Source organism: Symphalangus syndactylus, chromosome 11 (genome assembly GCF_028878055.3).
Source record: "Symphalangus syndactylus isolate Jambi chromosome 11, NHGRI_mSymSyn1-v2.1_pri, whole genome shotgun sequence".
Taxonomy (NCBI): Eukaryota; Metazoa; Chordata; class Mammalia; order Primates; family Hylobatidae; genus Symphalangus; species Symphalangus syndactylus.
This window is the reverse complement of record NC_072433.2, coordinates 64,799,958-64,827,510: the sequence shown is the minus strand read 5'-3', so window position 1 is coordinate 64,827,510 and position 27,553 is coordinate 64,799,958. Positions and strand designations below refer to the sequence as shown.

The 27,553-nt window shown below is 41.0% G+C and overlaps 1 protein-coding gene across 16 annotated transcripts in view; it reads right to left on the bottom strand.

Moving 5' to 3' along the window:
- PDE8B (phosphodiesterase 8B) overlaps positions 1–27,553 on the bottom strand; it is a 254,887-nt gene that overhangs the window by 128,021 nt on the left and 99,313 nt on the right. Inside the window, exon 2 of one of the 16 annotated variants that reach the window (XM_055232591.2) lies at positions 8,295–8,357. The exons of the other annotated variants lie outside the window; for them this stretch is intronic. Within the exon in view, the coding sequence (XP_055088566.1) occupies positions 8,295–8,357 (63 nt within the window). The remainder of the gene's footprint in view (positions 1–8,294; positions 8,358–27,553) is intronic. 16 annotated transcript variants of the gene reach the window in all.

Sequence of the window (27,553 nt, the reverse complement as noted above, 5' to 3'; positions counted from 1 at the left end):
TGAGAAGAGGGGAGGGTGGGACCAGAGTGTGAAGAGAGACACACTTCCTAGCCACATGGGTTTCCCCAGTAGCCTAATGAGGAAGGACTGCTGAACTACAGCGTAGTTTTAACTGTGCTGTACAACATTCGTAGTGTGTCAAATATTTGTGTGTCCGTGTGTGAATGGTAACATACACACATATATACGTGGAAGCAGGGTCACCAATCCACTTTCACATGAAAAAAAAAAAAAAACGAGTACTATTTTGTAGCATTTGCTGACTTCCGTGGTATAAATACCATTGTTGATCTCAAGCTGGCAACATGGGTCCATGACTGCAAAATTAGGAATACATCTTTTCATTCAGAGAAGGTCTATGAGTGGCAAAGTCATTCAGTCTTTGTTGATCTGTAAACGTCTATCACTCACTTTTGCTTGAAGTTTGGCTGAATATAGAATTCTGGTTGAGAGACATTTTCTCTCCCACTTTGAAGTTGAGAAAGAGGAGGTGATACTTCTGGTTTGGGAGGTGGGGAGATCAAGGAAGGCTTCATGAAGGCAGGCAGGTGGTGAAGAATAGGGGGACAAAGATACTGGGTTGGGGAAGGAGACTCTAGGGATAGGGAACAGCACAGGCACAGGCATGGAGGCAGGAAAGTAAAGGTGCTGGTGGGGAGAAAACAAGTGTCCAGAGAGCTGGACTGCAGTGTGAGAAAGGGTCGGCTGGGAAGGCTGGGGTCAGATCCTCAGAGGACACAGGAAGGAGCTCTTTTTTAATCTCTAAGCACCAATCACATTGCAGGTGTTTGAGCAAAGGATTAATATAATAAGATCTGTGACTTGGGAAAATCAAACATTGGCTTGCCCACTTTCTGAACAACCAAGAACAGAGATTTAGCAAAAACTAAACAAAAACACTGCTATGAGTAGGAACTACAGCAATGAAAGCAAGTGGGAAAATACACTGCAATGATCAAGAAAAAAATTATAAGAAAAAAACTCAGCTTGGCTTCACTTCAATAGAAAGGGAACTCCACGATACAACCCAGCTGGTGCAGGGTAGGCAGATGGAAGAGGCAAACTCGTGAGAGAAATCAAGGTAGTTCAGGTTGGTTAATTCACCTGTCACGCCACCACATTCTCTAGAGGTGATTGCTGCAGCTCTTAATAGTTTCAGCTTCAGGAATTTTGTTAAGTAACTTGGCATCGAGTTTTAGAGCCTTCCTCAGACAAGAGGGAAGCTAAGGATTCAGGAAGGAAAGCAGTTGACCTGGAAAGCCCTTTCCTGCCTCAGCAGCTAACGCATCCTTCAAGGGCCTGCTCCAACGCCCTTGCCCTCTGACAATGGTTCAAGTCCAACTTCACCCAAAGAAGAACCAGAGATTTCTCTCCTCAGTACTCCTGTATTCATAGCACTGATTTTGTTACTCATTTAAATATCTCACTCCTTGGCAAGACTGTGAGTTTCTTGAGGACATAGTCTCTGCCTTTTTCACGATTTTATCCCCAGCATCTACAAGATGCTCAGTAAATGCTTTGTGGAATTGAATTAAACTGAAAAGAACAGACAGCTTTTAAGTAACAGAGTGAAGATTGAGACTTCATTCTTCCTAACTCCCAGTGCACTGCTCTTCCATTATGCTCCAAAATTGGAAGCATTAATTCTGCAGCACTCATCTTTCTGGTATGGCTTCTGGATTCCATTCAGACTCTGCAAAATAGATGATGCAGTGCCTGGCGATCCCTGCTTGTGCCTGGTAGTCTGTTAACAGGGCTGGCCCAGCACTAAGAAGGAAAAGGGTATGCATGCGTGTGCATGTGTGTGTGTGTCCAGGTGGGGGTGGAGTGTCTGAGTTCCAAAACTCAGAGTCTGAATCTTCCCCACTTCAATGACTTCTCCTTTAGAATCCCTTCCTTCCCACCATCTACAGTTCTGAGTGTTCACACACACACACAAACACACACAGCTTAAGGCAAGCTTGACTTGCACTTTGTGATGGGTCCACGGTGAAGATCATTTTACACTGAAAAGACACCAGCTGTGGGCATAGAAATAGGCACTTTTAAATGCTCTTCATCAACTCTGTCTGCCGCCCTGTTGGCTCTGATTTAAAAATAGCATTTAATGATCTCAATATGTGCCCTGTCCACCCTCCATTCTCAGGCCAAACTTAGTTCTCTATTCGTCTGAGCTCTGGGTAAACAAAGGTTGTGTATGCCTTTTGCCTTTTTAATGGGCCCCTGTCTGTCCTCTGGCTTCCAGTCAGAAAGGGACTGGCCCTGCAGCCTCTAGGCGATCCCACCGTGAGGCTGGGCCTCCTTGCTCTATGCTGGGAAACTCTGTCCCATCCCACCCTCTCTCCCCTGCCAACTGTGCTTAGCACACCCAGAATATTCTCTTCCTTCTGTCCCCTCTCAGTTGTGGGCGCTGCTGGCTGGCGCTGCCCTCACTCCAGCCTCCAGCCTTACCTGGCTGTGGTCTGGCTGCCCTCCAGCACCTCCTGGCAACTCTGACACCCTGGACCTTTCAGGGCCCAAGAGCTTACTGGGCAGCCCATGAGCTTCCCTTCTCCTTCCTGCTTCCAATCCTCTGGTCTAGAAGTTCTCAACATGGGCTTCATATTAGAAGTACCTGGGGAACTTTAAAAATATATCAATGCCTGGGTCCTATTTGACACCAAGAGAATTGGAATCTCTAAAATCTCTAAGGATGGGGCCCAAGTATCTTCAATTTTTTATCTCCTTGGGTTTTGCCAGGGTTGAGAACCACTAGTCTATTCTTTTGAGGAGACTTGTCTGTTGCTAAGTGCTGCTTCTTTAATGGCCCCTCCTGCAGACTCTATGACATACCCATTTACCCATCAAACACCAATGGAACACTTACTTCATGGAAGGTAACAACACCCACCCAAGACTCAGCTATCATGCCTGGACCCAGACATTGACAGGTATCTGTGTTTATTTCCAGATACCTCCACTGGTTGTTTCCAGATAGCTCCACGAAAAACACAAGATTATAATGTTGGCATGAGGAAGTTAAAGTCTTTTATATTTGGTGAATTATCCCCCGCCAAACAATATCCCTACGTCACAATCAAAATCAATCAAAAACTTCTTTTATAGTTTTTTTGTTATATAATATAGATGGACGATTACTCATAGTTACAAGACACTCACAGCCAGTGACATATTTCATTACTTTTATGTTTTATGCTCTACTATTTAGAATAGTACATTAATTTGGCAGCAGGATGTTTTATCACATAAACATACAAATGTCTACTCATCAAAATATACAACCATGAAATAAAAGATTAATCACTTTGACTTTAAAATTATAGCTTCTATTCACCAAAAACAAAAACAAAAGCAAAGAGCACTGTAATAAAAGAGAAAAAGGCCCAGAGCCTGAGAGATGAAATCTAAAACATAAAAACCCAAAAATATTAGTAACCAGAACATAAAACAAAAATTTTTTAAACATCAGTAAGAAGACAGCCAAAAACAAAGCCGGGGAAATGATTTGAAAAAGAAACTTACAGGAGAGGAAATATAAGTATGAAGAGATGCTCATCGTCATTAGTAAACAGGAAGATAAAAATTTTGAATTACAATGAGATACTATCTTACATCCAACTATTTTTATCAACAGAATGGCAGAATTAAGAGTCAAACATTATCTAGCATAGGCAAGAAAGTGGCCCCTCAGAAACTCTTATACATTGTTGGTGGGCGTGTAAATTGGTTTAGCAACTTTGAAAAACAGTTTGGGGATATCTAGTGAAGATGAAGAAGTATATATCCGACAATTCAGCCTCCTATATGAGTGTATCTCTAGGGCGTATAGGAGACATTTACAAGAATATTTAGAGCAGTATTGTTTGTAACAAAAATTTAGAAAACTGAATCCATAGTCTATTAATACCGATCACCAGAAGAAACTGATATATATATCAAGGACTATCCATACAATAGAATATCATACAGCAATAAAAATGAAACAACTAGAGTTACTCATTTAAAATGTATGAATCTTACAAACATTGAGTTAAACAACAAAAAAAATGCAAGTTTTAGAATGATGCATACCTTAGGATACCACTTGAAGTTTAAAAATACTTAAAACAATACTGAATATACTTTAGGAATGTGTTATAACAGTACAAAGAAATGCTGACAAACTCCCAATTGAGGCTGGTGGAGGGGACGATGAATTCAGGGAGGGAAGTGCCGGGGCTTCAACTATATTGTGAATGACCTATTTTTTTTTTTTTTTTTTTGAGATGGAGTCTTGCTCTGTTGCCCAGGCTAGAGTGCAGTGGAGTGACCTTGGCTCACTGCAACCTCCACCTCCCAGGTTCAAGTGATCCTTTTGTCTCAGCCTCCCAAGGAGCTGGGATTACAGGCTAATTTTTTGTGTTTTAGTAGAGAATACAAAAATTCTCTATGCCCTGCTAATTTTTTGTATTTTAGTAGAGAGACGGGGTTTCACCATGTTGCCCAGGCTGGTCTTGAATTCCTGAGCTCAGGCAATCCATCCACCTCTGCCTCCCAAAGTCCTGGGATCACAGGCATGAGCCACCACAGCCAGCGAATGACCTATTTTTTTAAGCAGTGAATAGTGAGTACATGGGTGTTTACTGAATTAACCTTTCTATCTTCTATCTATATGTAGATATTTCAAAATAAATGTAAATTAGGTTTAATTTTACTGGGAAAGTCTATTTCCTATTTTGGGGTTAACATTAATGGAGCATTAGCCACTACATAAATATTCTACATATGCTTTTTATTTTTCCAGTAAAGTCTTTGTTTGGTAGAATAAGGTGTTGTATTTAAAATTCCTCAGAATATAGACAGAGTTTCTCTGAAACTTGGTAAAATAAAATTCTGGAAAATTGGGCTGGGACTCAGGGGACCTTGCTCAAGATGAGTAACTGCACTGTGCCTCAATAAGACAAAAGGGGCTGATGAATTCCCCACGTACATCATCTCACGTAAAGGTCACAGCAATCCCACGGGGCATCCTGGGCCCCTTTCTACGGCTTAAGAGGTTATGCTGCAGAAAGGTTAAGCCACTTACCCAAGAGGATGAAGCTGAGATTTAAGCCCAGGTCTGCCTCACTGGGAAGGCCATGCTCTTATTTATGTATTTACTTATATCTCAGACTGTTCCAGAAAGACCTTAAGATGGTGTCCAAAGAGACTTTAAATGAGGTGAGGGTTTTTAAATGACTTATAAATAAGATGTGAAAGATCTGGCTGAGAAACAATGAGCATGGAAAGAGGAAGCAGGTAGGGAGGTCGGTGTGCACAACGTTTGGCACAAGGCACCCGCTCCTGCTGCAGTGGGCCACCCAGACAGCGAGGTCAGGCTGCAAAGAGGGAGGCAGTACCGTCAACCTCCACCCCCCGCCCTGCACTAGACACAGTGATGCGCTTTCCAGCACAGCATCGTACACTGCCCCCTACCCATGCCCTCTCCTTCCTTCCCCACTGTCACTGTTCTTTCTTAAGAAGTGCTACTACTAGACTCAGCGAGCTTTGCTGTGCCAGTGGAGGGGGGATGCTACATCCCACTGTGCCTGGAAAATATGGCAGTGAGAAAAGATAAAGAGGCCGTCCTCTTGCTAACTCTGAAGTCATAATGAGAAAAATAAACACAGAAGTCATGCAGATGCCATCAGATCTAAACACAGAAAACTTGGCTGGCACAGTCTAATGGAGAAGCCATTTCCCCCTGACAAACATCAGATTAAAGAGAAATTATTTATACAACATAGTCATGTCATCTACAGTCATGAGAAAACAACTCAGCCTGATATCGATTATACATTAAAATGGAAAGAAAAAAATGGTCTAGAATATAATCCACGAAATGACAATTACCCAAAGGAGGCCAGCACAAGGAAGCCTTAGAGAGATTTAACTTCAGAGGATGAAAAAACAAAAACAAAAAACAAAAAAAAACCCCATACTGCAGTTCGATGCTGTGATTATGCCAAAATTCTTTCTGTCGTACATGCAGTGCAAGAATCAAGGCATCAATCTTTCATAACGTAATAATTCAGCCACAAATGACTAGGCTGAGTGTGTGTAAACACAGCTCCATTCCAAGATCCCAAAGATCCTGCAGGGTCTGACTGGGAGAACACAGGAATTTAAACGCAATGGTCAAAACGTGACATCCCTCAACTGACTTCCTTCCTTTTATTAGAGATACCACTGATAATAGACACTGCCGGATGACTACAAGCATGTAAAATTACATTGTGTAACAGAGAACAAGCAAAGAACAGTCTACCTCTGATTATTCAGGAGGCAATTATCCAGACCGTGGAAAAACCCAAGCACTCATTTCTGATCCACCTCCATCCTCCTGCATGCCTCTGATGCCTTCCCTTCTCCTGAACATTACATGAAGTTGAGAGAAAGTGGGGAGGGATGATATTCAAATCAGTAAATTTTGCTACATGGTCAGCAGTTCTGGTAAACAGATTTGATGGGCAAGGAAACAGAAACCACCTGCTAAAAATGAGTTTTAGAGATTTCCTGTGGATTTCAATTATACATGCTGCCTCTGTCCTCAATTTCATCATTGATAAGCTAGAACTGCCTTAGAGGACCAAGAGCAAAATGTCTTCCCTGCTTGTCTCCATGGGAATCCCCCATTAGGGGCCTGTGACCCTGAAGCATCTGGATCTTTAGCCACAGCTGGTACCCCATCAAGAATCCAACCACACTCACTTTCCCGACTCTGGTGTGTCAGGACCACTCATGCTGGGATGAACCATGACCTTTAGTCACCAAGTCCAAAGATTAGATGGCCCCAGGGGTAATGAATCCTTGTGGGGCACTAATTCCCATTTAAAAACCAATCTCACTAAAATGAATGCCATTTAAAAGTAAGTAGCCCATGCAAAGTCAGCCACAAAATGCAAATGCCCGCTTTTTTGGAAAGAAATTTTACCTATTTGGCAAGAACAGTCATGATTTCCAAGCAGTTATTGATAAAAAAAACACCATTAACATCCTAATGACATACAACCTGAGTGAAACACTACACAATTAAAACCTCAACATTTTCAGAAGCTTAGCAAAGATGCCAGAAGCCTGAGACCAGCAAGGCTTCTCCTGGGAAGGTCCCCAAGGCCTCAGGCCCAGCCCTTGACCCTTCCCCTTTCCCAACACACGTGGAAGACAAGCCTCACTGCACCGTGACCCTCTGGGGTCACTATGTTTTACATCAAAAGCCAACGAGGCAACATCCAAGGAACCATACTTCTTCCTTGTATTATTTTTGAAGATGTAGAGAGGTAAGCACTGGAGCAGCGTTGAAAGGACACAGTTTGTTTACAGGCAGGTGACTAAGCTGAAGATGGGCTCCCATGGTAATTTCCCCTCCCATCTCCCCAAACCCTAGAGAGTATGAAAGGGGTACAGTTCTGTGTCCATTGGTGGAATAGAAAACAGAAAATGCCCAAAGCACAGCAAAGGGTTAAGTAAGTCCCAAAAGACCATTTTGTGTTCAATCAAAGTATGTTTCTTTTAAAAAACGGTTCAAACTCACAGGCTATCTTGGATCCACTGACATCTTCCTCTTCTCTTGGCTAGACAACAGGCTGAATAACGTATTCTTGTCTAAGAGAGGAACGAGAACAAGGGGCTCCCTTGTATTCTTGCTCTAAAGCTCTGCCTACCTGCTCAATCTGATGAGCCTCAGGTTCTCACCTTCAGTGCTCAAGGCATTAAAATGCCTACACTGCAGAACACTGGGTACTCTATGCCCAGCACCAAGGTTCTCTGATCACAGTCTAGCATCACAGAACGTGGCCTCATGTCTCTTTGATCAGGTACTGGGAGCAATTCTGGCCTACTCCACTGCATACGTGGGAGCCCCTAATCTTAGAAGACTGCCTCACAAGCTTTTCAGTTACAACTCTCATGTTCCCAATCTCGCTGTAATTCTGTAAGCAACAATGCAGATTCATGGGCTCCACTCTCCTGGAATCCTGTTTAAAATCATTACTATTTCTTATGGGCCTTGGGGCCTTTGTGTAAGAGAGGCAATGCTTTAGAAATGGCGATGGTGCAGAGATAGGGCCAGGAGACATACAAAGCTACAAGTGCATCCTAGTGAAGCATCCATTTTTATGTCAAGATGAAACAAGTTTAGCAATTTAACTACAAAGTCCTTCAAAATATTTTTAGCTTAGTTGAGAAGACCAGAGTATAATGCAAAGTTCACATGAATTTTTAAGCTAAAGAATGAAATTTCACAAAAATCTAATGCTTGCAGCAGATCACTTTACCTGGTGGAGGTAGGCATCCACTTTCTCCATGCTCAGATTTGAAGAGGTTTGAGAAGCACCAATCTAAAGAAGAAGACCAATTCACGGAGCTGAGGCCTTGGCATTTTAGTTCAAAGTCTCTAAAGCCCCAACATCACACATAAGGATTCCCAGGGATCCCTGGACAGTCAGATGGCTAAAATACAGCCCTGGGAATGGCGTCTGGTGAACCAAATGGTGGGTCTATGTGGACTTGGAGTTCTACTGGTGTAAGTCCAGCCTCTTTCTAAACAACCAGTGGACAACTTTATGCTCTCATTAGAAAGCTCTGCCTTCAGTTGCACTGAAATCTGCATCTTTGTAACAGAAAGACTTGCCTCGCCCCCTCCAGGGGTGCCCACATGCTGAAATTCATCAATGCTGCTTATTTGACCTTACTGGTCAAGGTTGCTGCAGCCTGTCACATGGGTAACAACATCGTCCCTATCTCTTTCCAAACCGTCACAATTTCAAGAACAGGAAGAAACTTAGGGGAACAGAGGCCATGATGTTCTGTGGCTGAGCCCACAGCCCTCAATTTAAGTTTAACCACAAGAGGAAGATATATGAAGATTGAAATGATGTCTAGAGGGTAACAAGTCCCGGTATCAGGAGGTCCAGACCCCTCTACTTTTCAGTAATGCCTAAAAGGTACTGTTTCCTTATGATGGGAGACAGGTACTAGCATATGGGTGGCAGGGCCCCTGAGGGGAGATAGCTATACTCCAGAGTAGCACCAATATTTAGTTTAGATCCACAAACTTTCATCAAGCATCTATTATGTGCCGGGTACTATACAGAAAATGAGCCAAAAAAGATAAGCAAGACTGAGTGTTCACACCTTCAAAGAGCCCACAGTCTGAAGACAGGAGTGGGGAGCAGGGTGGGAGTGAGATGACCATGAAGCTATCAATGCGATAATGGGTGGCGATAGGTAAGCCAGGGCAACTTAGCTCAATCTGGGGATTCAGGCAAATGTCCAGGAAACCACACTGGAGATCAATGTTGAAGGATCAGTGAGAATGAGCCAAGTGAAGACCAATGGAAGGAGCATTTTTGGCAGATGGAATGGCACAAGGATGGCAAAGAATAGAGTTTGTGTGAACAGTCCCAGGCAATGTGGAACAGACCATGTGGCTAGAGAGGGAGGAAGGAGCCAGGTCACAGGAGGTTGCTGTGGTGAGAAGCCTGGGCTTTGCTAGGTGGACAAAGGTGTAGCATAGTTGGATTGTAGTTGGCTGGATCACTCTGGTTGAAATGTGCATAGACCAAGGGAGGAACAGAGATCAGAAAGGAGTTCCTGCAATGATCCCCGTGGTTCTCAAGGTGTGGTCCCTGAACCAGCAGCATCAGCATCACATGGAACTTATTAGAAGGGGAAACATTCAGGCCCCATCCAAGATCTATTGAATCAGAAACTCTAGGGGTGGGCCCAGTGTGTAATGACTGGCCTTCCAGATGATTGTGATGCTTGCTAAAGTTTGGGAACTACTGGTGTTGACAAAAGATGATGAGTGTCTACACTAGGAGCAGTGGTGAGGGGTGCTATGATTTGAATTTCTCCTCCAAAATTCATGTTGAAATTTAATTGCCATTTTGACTGTATTAAGAGGTGGGATCTTTAAGACGTGATTAGGTCATGGGGCTCTGCCCTCAGGAATGGATTAATGCTGTTATCTTGAGAGTGGGTTAGTTATCACAGGAGAGGGCTCTTGATAAAAGGATGAATTCCGCCTGCTTTCTTTGTTCTGTCTCCCACACTCACTTGCCCTTTCTACTTTCTCCATGAGATGACACAGTACAAAGTCCCCTGCCTTTGTACTGAGTTTGAGATGTCTCTAGTCCTTTCAAAATGCAAAGTCAGGCTCTGGGATATATAAGTATGAAGCTCAGGGAGAGTGACACCAGCATACAGGAAAGGCAGTTAAAACCTTGTCATCACTCACAGCAGAAGACCAAAGACAGAACTCTGGAGAACACCAGTATCAGAGGGTTGAGGAGAGGCAGAGAAGTACACATAAGAGCTGGAAGAAGGAAAAAGAGAAGAAAAGGGGAAACAAGCAGATTCTCCCAGAACCTCAGTTACTCCCACAGAGCACAGCTAAGTAGGTTGCCTTCCCTAATTTAAGAGTATCTATTTACATAACTCACCACAATCAATAAGAGTCAATATATGATCATCTCAAGAAATGTCAAGATAACATTCTGATAAAATTCAACACGTTTAAAAATTCTTTTTTAGATAGCCTCCCCAATCCATTCCTTCCTTTCTCCTTCCAGGAGTCACCGACTTCTGTTTGGAAATCTCTGTCTGGTTCTAAAGACATGTGGGCTGAGAGCAGTGGCTCACACTTATAATCCCAGCACTTTGGGGACCCAAGAGTTCAAGACCAGCCTAGGTAACATGGTGAGACACTATTTCTACCAAAAACAAAAAAGATTAGCCAGGCACAGTGGTGTGTATCTGTAGTCTCAGCTACTCAGGAGGCTGAGGTGGGAGCATTGCTTGAGCCCAGGAGGTTGAGGCTGCAGTGAGCCATGTTTATACCACTGCACTCCAGCCTGGGTGACAGAGTGAAACAAGAAGAATAAAGAAGAAATAAGAAGAAGGAGAGGGAGAGAAAGAAGAAGAGGAAAAGGAAGAGAAGGAAGAGGAGGAGGCAAAGGAGGGGGAGAAAGAAGAAGATGAAGAAGAGGAGGAGGGGGAGGAAGAAGAGGAGGACAGGTAACCATAACTAAGCATTTCATTTTCCTGGCTATAGCAATTGGTTAGGAGTAGTCATGTGACTTGGACTTCTACGGCAATTGGTTAGGGGTAGTCATGTGACTTGGGCTAGTCCACTCAGTTTATCCCAGGATTTTGGGAGCAATGCTGGGAAAAAGCTACTCTACTTTTAATAAATATTCTCACTGTTTATCAAAAAGAAACGTGTAGTGAGGTTGTTTCTTGTAACATCTTGACACCATGTGAGAACGAAAGCAACAACATGGAAAGCAGAGTGGAGAAATGGAAAGAAACAAGATCCTTTGTAACACTTCCAAATTACCAGATCAAGATTTGCCCAAAGCCATATCTAACTCTGGATTTTTCAGTTAGGTGAGCCAATAAATTGCCTTTTTTCTCCTTATTAAATAAGGTTGAATGAGCTCTCCTGTGTTTAAACAGAAAGAATCTCAATGGAAACAAATGACTTCCCCCTGTTGATATTAGAGAGATCTGATGATATATATCCTTTGGGTGGGCAATAGGCCACACAAGCTACAGGTGCATTGGTGTGTGGCTTCTTAAAAGGAGGGATATGAAATAATCACAAGCCAAATCACTGCAGTCGAAGCCAACACCTGAGCAGAGGAGAAATGGTATTCCAACCGAGGGATCATAGAACCACTTTTCACAGCTGTCTTTGGATCAAGAACACTTATGGAATTCCGAGAAAGCCAAGGGTCTCACCAGAAGCTAACGTACCCCAAAGTCTCACATGTCAACCACCAGTCCTTATGCTAAAGCTTCTCCAGCCACAGTAATTGTCAGAAGGTTCCTCAAGAAGGGTTAATGGGAAATTCATTCCCCGAGGTCTGGCATGTTCGCACGGTTTTGTCTGTGGTTCTTATATTTGAGGGTCCAGTTTGGCTGAATATAGAATAATTGGCTCACTTTTTCTTTTCTAGATTATCTTTAACATATTTTCTCCAGTATTTCCTGGCTTAAAGCATTGCTCTCAGGTTCTGATGCCAATCTGATTTCTTTTCCTTATAAATGACTTGGTCTTTTTGCCTAGATGCCCCAAAAGACTTTTTTTTCTTTATAGTGCAATTATGTTACTAGAATATGCATTGATGTTGTCCTTTTGGATTGATTTTCCCAGTACACAATGGGGTTTGGTTTTTCTTTTCAGAGGCTTCTACTATATAAAGGAGTTATATATGTATATGTATTATATACGTGGACCTATCTAGATAGATATAATATACACTATATATATCATATATATATTATATAATAAATCATCATATATTTGTGGAGCTCCTTTGCCTGTCTTGCATTCTATCACTTCTCAAATAGTTTCTTGTCTTCTTTATTTCTGTGTTTTTCTTCTTCCTTTCCAATTTCTATACAGTGCTTTCTGCAGTGTTTATTCACTCTTATATTTATTCCAGTTGGACCTTCCTTTCCTAGATTTTTTTTGCTTTTATTTCTATTTCTTTTCTGAGTAATCAATTCCCTTTCATATTTTTCTGTTGTCTAATTATGTAACCTGTGTTTTTTTTTAATTTGCATTCGTCCTGTTCTTTTGTAACTTTTAATCATTTTCTTAATTTCTTTTGGCTCATTTGAAATATTAGGTTGCAGTTTCTCCTCTGCTTTGTGGGCATATTCTTCTCATTTGTCCTTACTGTTTGCCAACTGGAGCCTGGGAAGCCCCCTCCACTTTAAGCGAATGTGCTCACATCGACAGCAAGCCCTCCACTCCTGGGGGACTGTCCTCTTCTTGGGACAAGTGTTGAGAGACGTATCTGGGTCCCCAGCCCTGGGATCCCCAGAAGTCTGTTTGTCTGCCAGCTGCTTCCTCCTGCAGACTTCCTTGTTACTGTCAGTGGTTTGGCCCTAACTGCTCATATTTTTGAGTTTATAGACATATACTCTAATCCTTAGTTTTATGAAAGATGCTGCTTATGGACTGTGTGCTCTGTCAATTTACATTATTGCTCTGTCTGTTTTTATGAGTTGATATAAGGGGCTTAAAATTATACCACAGAGCAGGATCCATGAAAGAAATAAACAGTAAACTGGATTATATTAACATTAAAAACTTCTGCTTTCAAAACAAGCTGTGGGAAGAATAAAAACACAAACCACAGATGAGGAAAGAATATTTTCAAACATAAATGTGATAACGGACTTATATCCAACACATACAAAGAACATTGAAAACTCAACATTAAGAAAACAAACACCTAATTAACAAATGGACAAAAGATCCGAACAGACACCTCACCAAAGAAGATGCTTGCCATCATTTGTCACCAGGGAATTACTAATTAAAACACACCTAGTAGAAGGGCTAAAATCTAAAAAACTGACAATGTTAATTGCTGGCAAGGATGCAGACTAAAACTCATTCACAACTGCAAAAACAAAAAATTTAGGAATAAATTATTTCATTCAAACATTTCTTCAACAAATGTTTACTGAGCAACACTATGTCCCACTCACTGGGGAAAACCTTTCACTGCTATACAAGCTAATAAATGGCTAGACTTGGATTTGAACTGACACTCTCTGACTCCAGAACCTGTGCCTTAACACATCATATCACACACTCAGACTGAGTGTCAGAAAATATGACTGAAATAAATGGAATGAGACACTGTTTTCCTGGGTGGAAAACCAGTACTAAAAAAATGCTAAGTCTCTCTTAAATTAACCTATATACTAATTGCTATAAATACACTGGCACAACTTTTTAAACTTGTGAAATTATTCTCAAATCCATATAGAGGAATAAATTCCAGCCACTGGCTAATAAAACCGTGAAGAGTTACAAGTATTTTGCTCTGCCAGTTGTGACAATAATACTTCAAAGATACAAGTATCAAAATAGTATGCTTCCAGCAGAGAGATCAACAAAAAGATAAAATCTAGAACTGACCCAATTTTACACATATCTATACATATATATATAAAGCGATATGTGTGATTTATTATATAATAAAAATGTCATCTTATATCAGTGAGAAAGAAATGGATAATTCAATAATAATACTGAGATAACTGGTTAACTATATGGAGAAAAATTAAGTCAGCTCTATGAATCATGACATATACTCAAATTACTTCCAGATAGATTAAAATTTTCAATGAGAAAAAAAATCCCATGAGAATATTGAAAAACAATTTAAGTGAACATTTCCAGCATTCAAGGGCCCAGAAGGCTTTTGTTAAAAATAACATCAAAGACATAAACCAAGAAAAGATTGTTAGGTTTTTACTAAGAAAAACATATTAAAAAGCATAATAAATATTTAAACACAAAACTAACTGAGAAAAAATATTAGTAATATATGATAGTAAAGGGATTGGCATCCTTATTAGAGTTTTTTGAATCTCTACTAAGACAATAATAAAACAGGCGAACATCCCAATTAAAAAGGGTCAAGAAAAGGACAAGCAATGCTCAAAACAAATACACAAATGGGCTGTAAAACCAGGCAGCAATGCTCAGCCTCTCTGGCAATCCAAAAATGCAAATCAAAATAACCAGATTCCACTTTTGACTCATCAAATTCCAAAGATTTTACAGTGAATTTCACAGTGATGATGAGGGTCTGGGGCCATTAGTATTTTCATACTTTGCTAGAGGGAGAGGAACACTGTCTGAGTGACTCTGGATCCCTGAACACACAACATACGCCTTCCTGAGCCTTGGTAACTGAAACAGTTAGAACCTTAAAGTGTGTTTGATACTCTTTCAATTGCTGTCCCCTTTCCTCTGTTTATATGTCTGCCATGATATTTATCACACAATAATTTTATCACCATAACCACAAACTGTTGGGGGCAGGAGGACCCTAGGAGACAGATGCCAACTCCACCCAACCACAGTCAGAGAACCAGTAAGTGATCAGCTGTGACAAGATGCATCCCAGCACCAAACACTCAAATCCATCTGCGCAACCAACACTCACAGATATTTGGTGAGTGGGTGTTTAATTTAATACATCATTAAAAAGCTAAAAAAGCTCTTGGTAAATGGAAGATTACTTTGCTCCTTAGCACAAAATGTAGGCTGCTGGAGAACTAAAGCTGCCAATGTTGCTAAGTGGTAAATGGTTTTTAATATAAGACCAGATTGGAATTCATTTTCCACACGTGGAACCAGGGGTAATAATACTTACCCCTTGGAGAGGGCAGATGCCAAATCTGTATTACTCACGGATGTATCTTGGCACAGCAGGCAGTTGATAAGTGATAGATGTTATGATGATAATCTCCCATTCATTCTTTTGGAAACTCCTTACTGAGCCCCACAGTGATAAGGAAATGAAATAGGTGACTTACATTTGTTATCTAACTTAATAAGCTGGGTCATCACAGCATAAGCTCTTTAGCTTGAAACAAAATGTAGTCCAGAACATTTGACTTGCTTACATGAAAACACAAATGTCAACTTCTAGATTGTCTAACTTTACCCACCCTCTTCCCACAAGATCACAGGAAATAAAAAATTGCTTTAAGTCCTCATTCATATTACAAAATGCTGTTCCAGACACTGGCCTCACAGTAAAGGATCGTTTTCCAAAAATTTGAGAATTGCAAGGCTCCCAAGGGGTATCTTGTCCAAACTTTTCATTGTACATATTGCCAAATAAGGCCTAAATTGTATGTGATGTGTCCAAGGTCACACATAAGTGAGAGGTCACAATGGGATAAAATTGAGGTCTCCAGGCTGCCAGACCAGTGACACTTCCATCCTGCCCCATTCTTTCCTCCTGGTAACCACCAAAATGCTTTCTCTTCAAAAACAGAAGCATGGAATATCACATTTTCAGGCCTTACAAAGATGAGATTAGGGAAATGATTTACTTCTGGTCAGCTTTATTCCCAGTATCTAACTCATGATTCTGCCTAAAATTTAAGGTAAGAACCTGTAAATATATACCATGTGCTTAACAGAACAGCAGATAACCCATGAAAGTTAAAAGCCTTTACTAGCAATTCTAGAAAAGATTATGAATTACCTTCAAGGGAAGCAGCTGATCATGAGTTTAAAAATCTCAAATGCCTTGTTTTATCATTTCCCTCTTCACCTTATGTTTCAAAACGTTTTAGAGAATCTGATATAATATACCCAGGCATAAAAGAGGACAAAGTAATTATGCGATCCTGAACCCACTCTACTAGAGCACATGTCTCTCAGTGTGGACGTGTCTATTAGCCACAGGCAAAATGTCAGTGGCAATGTAAAAATTCAGAGATAAAAAGAGAAGTGAAGAAAGAGGGGAAAAAGGAAGGTAAGAGGTGACACTCATATGTGGTTGTGGCTGCATAAATCAAAGACGATTTTCTACAAATGAGAAGAATCTTCTTGGACCGCTGAGACGTCTTACTAAAGCTGGGATGTAGGTCTGGGTACCTGAGTAACAATAAAAAAAAAAAAGAGGGGGGCAGCAAGATTTAACAGGAAAAAACCAAGGAGCATAGACCTAGATTTTACCCCAACTCATACATTACCTCACTGTGTGGTCATGGACAAATCACACCACCTCTATGGTTATCAGTTTTGTAAAACAAGAGAGTTAAACACAGCGATTGTCAAACTTAATACCCAAATGACAAAGGATGGTGAAGGCTGGGCGTGCAGGCTGCTGTAAGTCTTAGATTTTTCTGGTCTTGTGCCTCCTATTTAAATAGATTTCATAGAGATTCTACTTTCAGGGTCTGTATGACCCTGGACAATTTATTTATTCTCTCTGAACCTTAGTTTTCTTGGGCCAACTCTCCTATAAGAATAACTAGAGAAATTGGAAAGAATTTTTAAAAATCTATTTGAAAGTATCAGATCGATACCAGTGCAGTGAGACTTTGTCAGACCAAGATCTGTGAGAGGAAGGAAGGCAAAAAGGAAAATGTGGCTTTTGGTGTCCATATCCCCTGAAGGCCATTGACAATTCCAGAAGCTGAGAAGCTGAGCAGAGCTTCCATCCACCACACAGAAATGGAAGGATAAAACTGGAGTTCAGGGCCCATCAGGGAGTGAGGACCTTGGAAAACATGTTAGGTTTTCAATGGGGACCCCAATGAGCTGCAATCTAGGAACAGAATTGACCTGGAAATGGGCCAGCCTTCACATAGGATGAAACGCTTCTTTGACTCATCTCAGTCACTGAGTTATTATCGCCTCTCCCCTTCCCAGCTGCCAACTAGAAGCAAAACTAAATTCTGTCTGGGGGAATATGCCATCATTCAGAGTATCAAATTATCTCTAAATTTAAAATCCAATGCTCAGAAGAAATAACCACTTATAAGGAAAAGAAAGGTTGACCAAAAGCCAAGAGAGGAAAAAAACATTAAACAGACACGTGGAAGATCCAGATAGTGGGGTTATACACACAGACTTGAAAATATGTTCAAAGAATTAAAAGACAAGAAACAACATTTTGGCAATGAACTAGAAAACATTTAAAAAATCAAGTGGAAATTTTAGTCATAAAACTGCCATTGTTAAAATCAGTTACCAGATGGATGGGTTTATATGGATACTAGGCACAGTGAACAGAGAACTGGGGAACTGGAATATATGTCAGAAAAAAAAAAGAAAAAGATCCAGACTAAGGTGCAGGGAGACAAAAGGATGGCAAATATAAGAAGAGTGTAAGAGGCATCCAGGACACAGAGAAAAGGTGTCACATACATGTAATTTCACTCTCAGTAGGATTAGAAAGACAGAACGCGTCAGAAACAATATTTGAAGAGAAAATGGTGGAGAATATTCCAATATTGAAGAAACAAATCAAGCTGCAGAGTCAAGAAGCACTGTAGGCCCTAAAGAGAAAAAAAATACGAAGAAAAAAAAATACCTAAGTGCATTAAAGAAGAACTGGTAAAAGTAAAACATAGGTGAAAAACGTTTAAAAATAGCCAAGGAGAAACAGAAATAATGGGAGGTGGGACACAATGAAATGATATCTTCAAAATGCTGAAATAAAATACGTGGCAACCTGGAACTCTATACTTAGTAAAAATATATTTCAATAATAATAATAATAAAATAAGAATTTCCAGACAAACAAAAACAGAGAATTTGTTACTAGAACTCTTGCACTAAAAAAAATAATAAAGGGTGGTCTTTAGAAAGAAGGCAAATGATCTCAGCTGGAAGCTCACAGATGGAGAAAATAATGTCATTTAGAAAAGGTAAATTTGTGTGTAAATCTAAATGAATATCGACTGTAGAAAATGACAATAATTTCTTCTGGGATTTAAAAATACATGGAATTAAAATGCACGACAACAGGAGCATGGAATCAGGAGGGAAATAACTGGAATTTAAGTATTCTACATTCCTTCTACTGTGTTAAAGAAGGGTAGAGATATTAATATTGGGTTAACAAGGTAAAAGTAATTTTGTAATTTCTACTAACTACAAAAAGGGTATAAACAGGGAGTTAACTAATAAGCTAAAAGAGGAGGAAATGGAAAATATTTAAATGGATAGAAAGCAAGATAATAAAAACATTCTGAATGGAATAGGTGGGTATAATATAAATAGTAAGATAGCAGCATTAAATGCAAATACATAATTATATTTAATGTCAATGAACTGGGTTCCTCTTCCAGTAAGAACGAGTAAATTCCTGTAACCACCAACTCTCTCACTCATAATAACAACACGCTCTAACAAAACACACAAAAAATGACAACCTAAGGGCTCTGGAGAGTGAACAAAAGCAGGCAGAGTTGGAGAAAGATCTGGAGAAGGAATCTAGCATCTGGTGAGTTACCTAGTTTTTCAGTTTTGCCGTGAGGGCAGACCACAGTCACACCACGGCATGGGACGGTCAAACTCTGATGGAGAACCTACCATCGATCTTGCCTAAGGAACCAGAAGATGGAGCCTGGGGCAACCAGAGTTACTAGAGAATGAGGAGGGAACCTAAATTTTGTGTACAAACTCTGCTCACATCTCTGGCTGATCCTAGAACTGTTCATGCACAGGGAAGATTTTAAGGAGTCCAACCAAAAATTTAAAAATCTCTGAACTGAGATTTGAGCTGCCACCCACCTCAGGTGACATCATGTTTACAGTGTGAGTGTAATCAACCTAATCGCCTGCTAAAATGAAACAATAAAGAGCCTCCACAACATATCACTCACAATGCCCATGATACAATCCTAAATCACATCACATAAGAAACATAATGGCAACCCTGAGATGACCCAGATGTTGGAATTCCCAAAGACTTTAATATCACTATTATGATTAACCTCAGTGCAGAAAAATAAAGAAAAAACTCATAACAAATAAAGAAGAACTCTCAGCCAAAAATAGAAAACATAAGAACAAATGAAAATTTTAGAACTGAAAAAATACAATATTGGAAATAAATATTCACTGTATGGGATTAATAACAGACTAGAGATGAGGGAGGAAAAAGTCTGTGAACGTGAATACATCAATACAAATTGTCCAATCTGAAGAACAGAGAAAAAGATTGAAAAAAATAAACAGAGACCTAGGGATCTGTGGGCAATATCAAAAGGCTTAACATATTAGCAATTGAAGTCCCAGAAGTATTTGGGAAAAAAGTAGATGGGAAATTTTCCAAATTTGCTGAATGGCATATATTTACAGATTTAAGGAGTCAACAAATGACAGACAGGAAAAATACAAAGAAAACTATGTTTAGGCACATTGTAATTAATCTGCTGAAAGCCAAAGACAAAAGCGGCCCAAGAAAAACTACACAATACACACAGTGGGACAATGATTCAGATGACTGCTAAATTTTCATGAGAAACTATGGAAACAGAAAACAGAGGAACAACAGCTTTCAAGTTAAGACATTTCTGGACAAAGTAAAACTAAGGACAGTTCATTGCCCACAGATCTTCGTTATAAGAAATGCGACCATAATTATTTCAGATTAAAGGAAATGATACCAGAAGGAAACGTGACTGTTGAGGGGTGAATACAGAGCATACAAGTGGTAAATATAAAAGGTTATTTTATCTGGGTTAACATAAAATTACTGTGAAAACTAAAACAATAAGGCTTCTAAAAGATTATACAGGCATCTGTCTTCACGACTTTGGGGTAGGAAAAGATTTCTTGGACTACATTAAATTTCTGTTCATCAAAAGACATAATTCATTTATTAGCCAAACTGGGACACTTCTGAAAATGAAAGGGAGGAAAATTATTACTCTGGATGTCTAGGCATAAGCTGGGACAGTGGAGCACAAACTGGAAATATAGTGACACTCACTCTGTATCTTAGGTAAATACCCAAGAGGAATGTGCCCAATGAGCACCAAAAGATATGTACAAGAATGTTTACAGCAGCAGTATTCATGATAGCTCCAAATGGAAACATCTCAAATGTCCATTAACATTGAATTGTGATGTAATCACATAATGGAAGACTATATGGCAATGAAAATGTATTAAATACTGCAACACCCTCTAAGATGGATTATTTCTGAAATGTAACATTAAGCAAAAGAAGCCAGACATAAAATAGTATATGCTATATTACTTCATTTTACTTAATGTTCAAAAACAGGCAACATTACCCTATGGTTTTACAAGTCAGAATAGAAAGGGAGGGAGTTATGATTGAGAAAGGGGACAAGAGAGTCTTCTGAGGTACTGGTTCTATTGCTTAACTTGTGTGATAGTTATGAATGTGTTCACTTTGTGATAATTCATCAACTTGTATACTTATGACTTCAAACTTTTGTTTGCATATTATTCTTCAATCAAAAAGTTTATAAAAAGGAACTCTAACCTAAAGGTAATATGCAAAACTATAAAACTCCTAGAAGATAGCATAGGGGAAATCTAAACGATCTTGAGTTTGGCAATGACTTTTTAGGTACGACACCAAAGGCATGACCATGAAAGAAGTAATTGATGTTAGACTTAATTTAAACTTAAAAATTTCTGCTCTGCAAAAGATACTGTCAAGAGAAAGGGAAGACATCACAGACAGGAAGAAAATATTTGCAAAATGTATTTTGATAAATGACTGTTAACCAAAATTCACAAAGAACTCTTAAAACTCAACCGTAAGAAAATGAACAACCTATTAATAAATGGGTAAAAGATCTGAACAGACACCTCACCAAAGAAGATACAAGATGTCAAATAAGCATGTGAAAAGATGCTCCACATCATATCATTAGGGAAATGCAAATTAAAACAACAATGAAATACCAGTATACACTTATTATAATGGAAAAATTGCAAGCACTGACACCACTAAATGCTGGCAAGGTTGTGGAGCATCAGGAACTCTAATTCATTGTCAGTGAAAATGCAAAATGGTAGAGTCACTTTGGAAGACTTGGTTTCCTACAAAACTAAACATACTCTTGCCATATAATCCAGCAAATTGCATCCCTTGATATTTACTCAGATGAGCTGAAAATTTATGTCCACATAAAACCTGCACACAGATGTTTACAGCAGCTTTATTCATAATTGCCCAAACTTGGAAAAACTAAGCTGTCCTTCAGTAGCTGACTGGATAAATAAACTGTGGTACATTCTAATGATGGAATATTATTCAGCACTAAAAAGAAATAGTTTGTCAACCCATGAAAAGACATGGAGGAACCTTAAATGCATATTACTAAGTGAAAGGAGTCAAGTCAATCCGAAAAGGCCACATACTGTATGATTCCAACCATATAACATTCTGGAAAAGGCAAAACTGTGGAGATATTAAAAAAGATCAGTGGTTGTCAGGAATTAGTGGGAAGGGAGGGATGAATAGGTGGAGCACAGAGGATTTTTAGGGCAGTGAAACTTTTCTGGATGATACTACGGTGGTGTATACCTGTCATTATACTTTTGTCAAACTCCCCAGAATGTACAACATCAAGAGTGAACCCTAATGTAAACTATGGACTCTGGGTGATTATGTTGTTGTCAGTGTTGGCTCATCAATTGTAACAAATGCACCACTCTGGTGGGGGGTGTTGACAGTGGAAGAGGCTGTGCATATGGCTGTGGGGGGTGAGGGGGTGGGAAGGGGTTGCGAATATATGAGAACTCTACTTTCTGCAAAATTCTGCTGTGAATCTAAAAATGCTGTAAAAAAATTAAGTCTTTTTTTAATAAAGAAATAACTTCAGTGCTTACTTACATAATGTAAAAGACGTAAAGCTATTTGTATCCTCATCAATAATATATCCATATTTTTATTATTAAAACATGTATATTACAGGGAATTTAATAAGATTGCTACTCTGGGAGAATGTTCCTGGCTGCAGGCCCAGGTTGGACAGGTCTGGGCCAGGCACCTCCCAGCAAAGGTAGCCCCAGGGAGCGCTCCCTGAGGTCAGCACAGGGCTTAGGTTCTAATTCTCATAACATCCTTCTGCTTGACATTTTATGCTTCCACAGACAGGGATCCAGAGCAGCTTATCCAGGACGACTTCTGAGGCAGCACAGCTCTACCAGCCATGTCTGACTATTGCCTCAGGCCACTACAGAGAGTTCTAGATTTCACACTTTCCTGAGTGTGCCGGACATTGCTCCACCAGGGCTCAAATTCGCTGTCGGAAGAAGAGGACTCACGGCCTGAGTCTTTCCTCCACCTCACCTCCAGCGCTGCAGGAGCCCAGCTGCTGCAGGCACTGCCTCCGAGCAGCGGATAGGAGGCTCTAGAGGGTACCAGGGCAGCCAGAAAGAAGGCAAGGCCTCCCCACGGCACAGGGGTGTGAGAACACCCTCCAGCACTCTCACGTCTGACTTCCAGCCAGGAATGTTTAATGACATATCATGACAGGATCAGCAAACAAATCCAAACTCAGCCAGCGTCTGCTGACTGCCAACTCCCTGCCTGTCCAAGGGGCAGCGCAGTGTGGGGGCTGAGAGCCAGATTGCCTGGAAACTCAGGGTTATTCACACAGTCCTCTGCTTGGGTTCCTGAGCTGCACGTATCCTGCTGGGAGAGAGCTGAAGAAGGTCATCCTGGCTGTCCCCTCTTGGGAAGGTGCATCCTGCAGGCTATCTGGGAAAGAAAAGAAGCTGGGACCACAGGGTCAGGCTGGAGCACTAGGACTGCCATGTGGCTGGTCCCTGTGGGGAAGAGACGTGCTTAAATTAAGCCCAAATCACAGGGTCTGCCTCTGTCCATGGGGCAGTTAGCAGGTAAGGACTCTGGCTCTGAAGTCAGTCTGAACAGGATTGCATGTGGCTTCCCCAGGCCACAGTACCTCTTGGGTTGATGTAGTGTTAAATGGGATAGTATATACAGTCCTTAGCAGAGAATCTGAAACACACATTACTAAGTATCAGCTGCCACCAGCACCCCCAGGCTCTGAAAACCTCAGATCGCCCCCACAAATGATCCCACGTACCAGGTAGTCCAGTTGAGGTGGGGTAGGGGTTGGAGTAGTGCACAATAGAAGCAAAATTTACAGGGGGTGAAGTGATAATGACACAAATTCCCAAGCATCGTTGTGGTAGGCTGAATAATACCCTCCAAAGAGATCCAGGTCCTGATCCCTGGAACTTATGAATGCCACCTTGCAGGGCAAAAAGGACTTTGCAAGTGTGATTGTGTTAAGAACCTTAAGGTGGAAAGATCATTTTGTATTATTGGGGTGGGGGGCCTACCTGTAATCAAAAGTGTTCTCATAAGAGGGAGGTGAATGGAGATTTGGCAACAGAAGAGGAAAAGGCAATGTGACAATGGAGACAGAGACTGGGATATGTGGCCATAGGCTACAGAATGCTGGCAGCCACCAGAAGCTGGGAAGAGGCAAGAGTGAATTCTGCCATAGAGCCTCCAGAAGGAGTCAACCCTGCCAACACCTTGGTTTTATCCCGTAAGATTCATTTTGAATTTCTGGCCTCCAGAACTATAAGAGAATAATGTTTTGTTGTTTTACGTCATTAAATTTGTGGCAATTTGTTGCAGCAACAAGAGGAAACTAAAACATTGGATTAGAATCCTGGCCAACAGCTAGGCATCCAGACAACAGAATCTAGGCCTCGGGGAGGGACGCTGGAAGACCCTCAGTACCACAGCCATTAAACCAGCTAGGTTCAGGAATGAGCTTCAGCACCAGGCAAACAGAATGAAACTGGTGCTGAGGTAGAGGCCAAGTCACAAGGGCAGTGGTGTCATGGAGGGCAGCAGGGAACTGGCACTTCCACGGGCACTGTGGCCTGGGGCTTGCACACATATTCCACAGAGCAAGTTTACGGCAGCAAGCAGACCTCCAGCCCCTCGGCAGGTGGACCTGCATTCACATATGAAGTGCCCACCTCAGTCAGGGTGGGCTCTGGGCTGGCAGTCTGTGCACTGGTGGTGGTCTGTGAACTGTTTGTTTGTTTGTTTGTTTGCTTTTGAGACAGAGTCTTTCTCTGTCGCCCAGGCTGGAGTGCAGTGGCACGATCTCGGCTCACTGCAACCTCCACCTCACCGGTTCAAGTGATTCTCCTGCCTCAGCCTCCTGAGTAGCTGGGATTACAGGCATGCGCCACCATACCCAGCTATTTTTTTGTATTTTCAGTAGAGATGGGGTTTCACCATGTTGGTTAGGCTGGTCTCAAATTCCTGACCTTGTGATCTGCCCGCCTTGGCCTCCCAAAGTGCTGGGATTACAGGCGTGAGCCACCGCACCTGGCCAATCTGTGAACCGCTACCCAACAGTAAAGAGAGTAGGAAAAAAATTGACAATAAGTGCTTAGAAACTTCCAGCAATTTGGCATTGCCAGGACATTTTTGCAATGTTATTTTCTTGCTGTTGAATCTTCTAATAAAATACTATGCTTACATTTTGAATGCCTTTTAAAAGCTATTTTTCCAGAAATTTGTTTTCATTGTATTTTTTAAGGGCCTTGGTCCATAATAAATTGGAAATTTAAAACACACACACACACCCTCCTGCAGGAGGACAGGGAGGAGACAGCAGCAGTGGCACAGGTGTGGTCTGACAATCCTTCCAGGGGAGGGCTTGCACGTGACTGCCTGAAGACAGAAGGGCTAGACACCATGCACAGGCTCCGGGAGCTCTTCAGTGTCCTGGTTGGCACCCAATCCCCTGCACTCTCACAGCCTTGGGAATGATCCTGTCTGTCAGAAGATAAAGAGCCCAGGTAGGGCTCTCAAGTGCACGCCTTTCCTCATGACTACTTTCCTGCTTAATGAGGCATATTCTACTTTATTTGCACTTCCTCGATGCACACGAACCCAGAGCTGGGGTGTATGCTGGGCGTCAGGATAAAGCTGGCCCAGGTGGGAGACACTGCTATCTATAATCCAGAAATAGGAAAAGGCATGCAATGAAAAGAAGATGACTGTCCAGGCTGGACTACCTATATTGCTCAAGTGCAGCATAAGACAAGGATGCTCTGCCTCCCTCGCCTCACTTGTGCCCCTGGACAACCCCATGAGACTGAGATTGTCACTCTCACTTCACAGAAAACCCAAAGTTGGTTCAGAGAGGTACGGAGGTAGTACAGGTGGTACAGGAGGTAATTCAAGTGCAGGCTTCGGAAGTAAGATCTGTATTCAGATCCCACCTTTGTCACTAACCAGCTGGATAACCTTGGAGTTATTCAACCTCTCTGGGCCTGAGTCTGCATATTTGTAAAATGTGGATACTAATACCTGCATCATAGGCTTCTTGTGATAATTAAAAGAAGCAACATCTAGAAAACACGTGACACACGACATATAACCTGAAGTCCTCAATAAGTGTTGGCTTTTAAAAAAAGAGGATTGAGGGGGAGGAGAGCCACAGCTAAAGGGTGAAGGAACCCGTGCTTTCTGGCTATAAGGACAGTGAACTTTCCAATGCTTATGGCATCACCACACAGATGACAGCTGGAAGTTGGGAACTACAGTAGCATTACAGACTCTAGCAGGACTAAAAGGACATACCATCTAGAACATCAAGAAGGCAGGATACAGCATGAAATAAAAGGAATTGACTTAAGAATAGCAACTCTTGTTCCAGTCATGCCCACATTTTGTAAATGTAATAAAAAAAACTATCTTGTTTACAATACAAATCATCAAAGAATTGGAAATTTGGAACTAAGCAAGTTTAATTTTTAGGTGGTAGCCCCGATAAATCTAAATTCCATTTTCTTAGTTTTATTATCTATACACACTCATTAGAACACCACATAATCACCAGTATTTTGTGAAATGTGATATAAAGATGTAATTGTAGATGAAACAAAACAGTTTAAGAAAATAACAAGTGATTTCATAAGGTGGTGTATATTCACTTTGTTTCAGTAGTGTATAGTAATTAAAGCACTAAATCAAGCACTCTAACAACAGGAAGTAACATGAGTCTCAAAGTTTCCCCACTGTATATTTCATACCCTGAATGAACTAGTTTGAAATAGCAACTTAAACTAGTATTTGTCAAGAAAAAGATAAAAAGCGTAAAAAATTGATTTTGTACTATTTTCAGTGTTAGCATTAATATGCAAAACTAGCCACTCAAAAACTTGAAAAAAATTCTCTCTCTTTGGGTCGGGCGCGGTGGGTCATGCCTGTAATCCCAGCACTTTGGGAATCACGAGGTCAGGAGATTGAGACCATCCTGGTTAACATGGTGAAACCCCATCTCTACTAAAAATACAAAAAATTAGCCGGGCATGGTGGCGGGTGCCTGTAGTCCCAGCTACTCGGGAGGCTGAGGCAGGAGAATGGCGTCAACCTGGGAGGCAGTGCTTGCAGTGAGCAGAGATCGCGCCACTGCACTCCAGCCTGGGCGACAGAGCGAGACTCCGTCTCAAAAAAAAAAAAAAAAAAAAAAAGTATCTCTCTTTAAAAAATAACATGGAGTCTTGTTCTGAATCTCAAGTAGAATTCTTCAAAGACACTTGGCTCTATGATTTCCATCTCATGAAAACACAGTAGTTGAAAAACTAAAATGGATATCCTGAGCAAGGCTATCAGTAAAGCCTAAGGGATTTGCAATGACAACTTAGTATGACATCCCCTATTCCCTTTAGCCAGAAGTCAGGTCCCTACCTACCAGAACCTAACAGGAGCATGCAACTGCAAGACAACGGCTCTAGAGTACTGAACCTGGGAGACGTTTGCCTATAGAAGAGGTGGAGGTAAACTTGAACCTGAACTCGGCCAGCTGTCATTACAATAAGGAAAACATGAGAATTATAAAGACCCAGTGATGGTCCCAGGAAATGGCAGCTGAGAGTGGTAGGCAAAGGCAAGACATAAGAGCATTTGGTGCCCGGGAAAACAGCTCTGATTAGCTCAACAGCCTCCAAACCATGGACAAAAGTGAAAGCTCATTAGGCTGGCTCTGACTCTGTGAACGATATGCATACACTCTATGTACATCTTACGCATAGTTTACTTTGCAAATGAGGGAACTGTGAAATATATTTCCAGAGTGATTAAAATAATCATTCTTCAAAGTTTTAACGGAGTAAGTTTCACCTGTGTGAAAAATTTGCTCACTGGGAAGTCTTTAGTGTCTAACTGTGAATAAAAGAGACAGGAGAGAGCTGTGA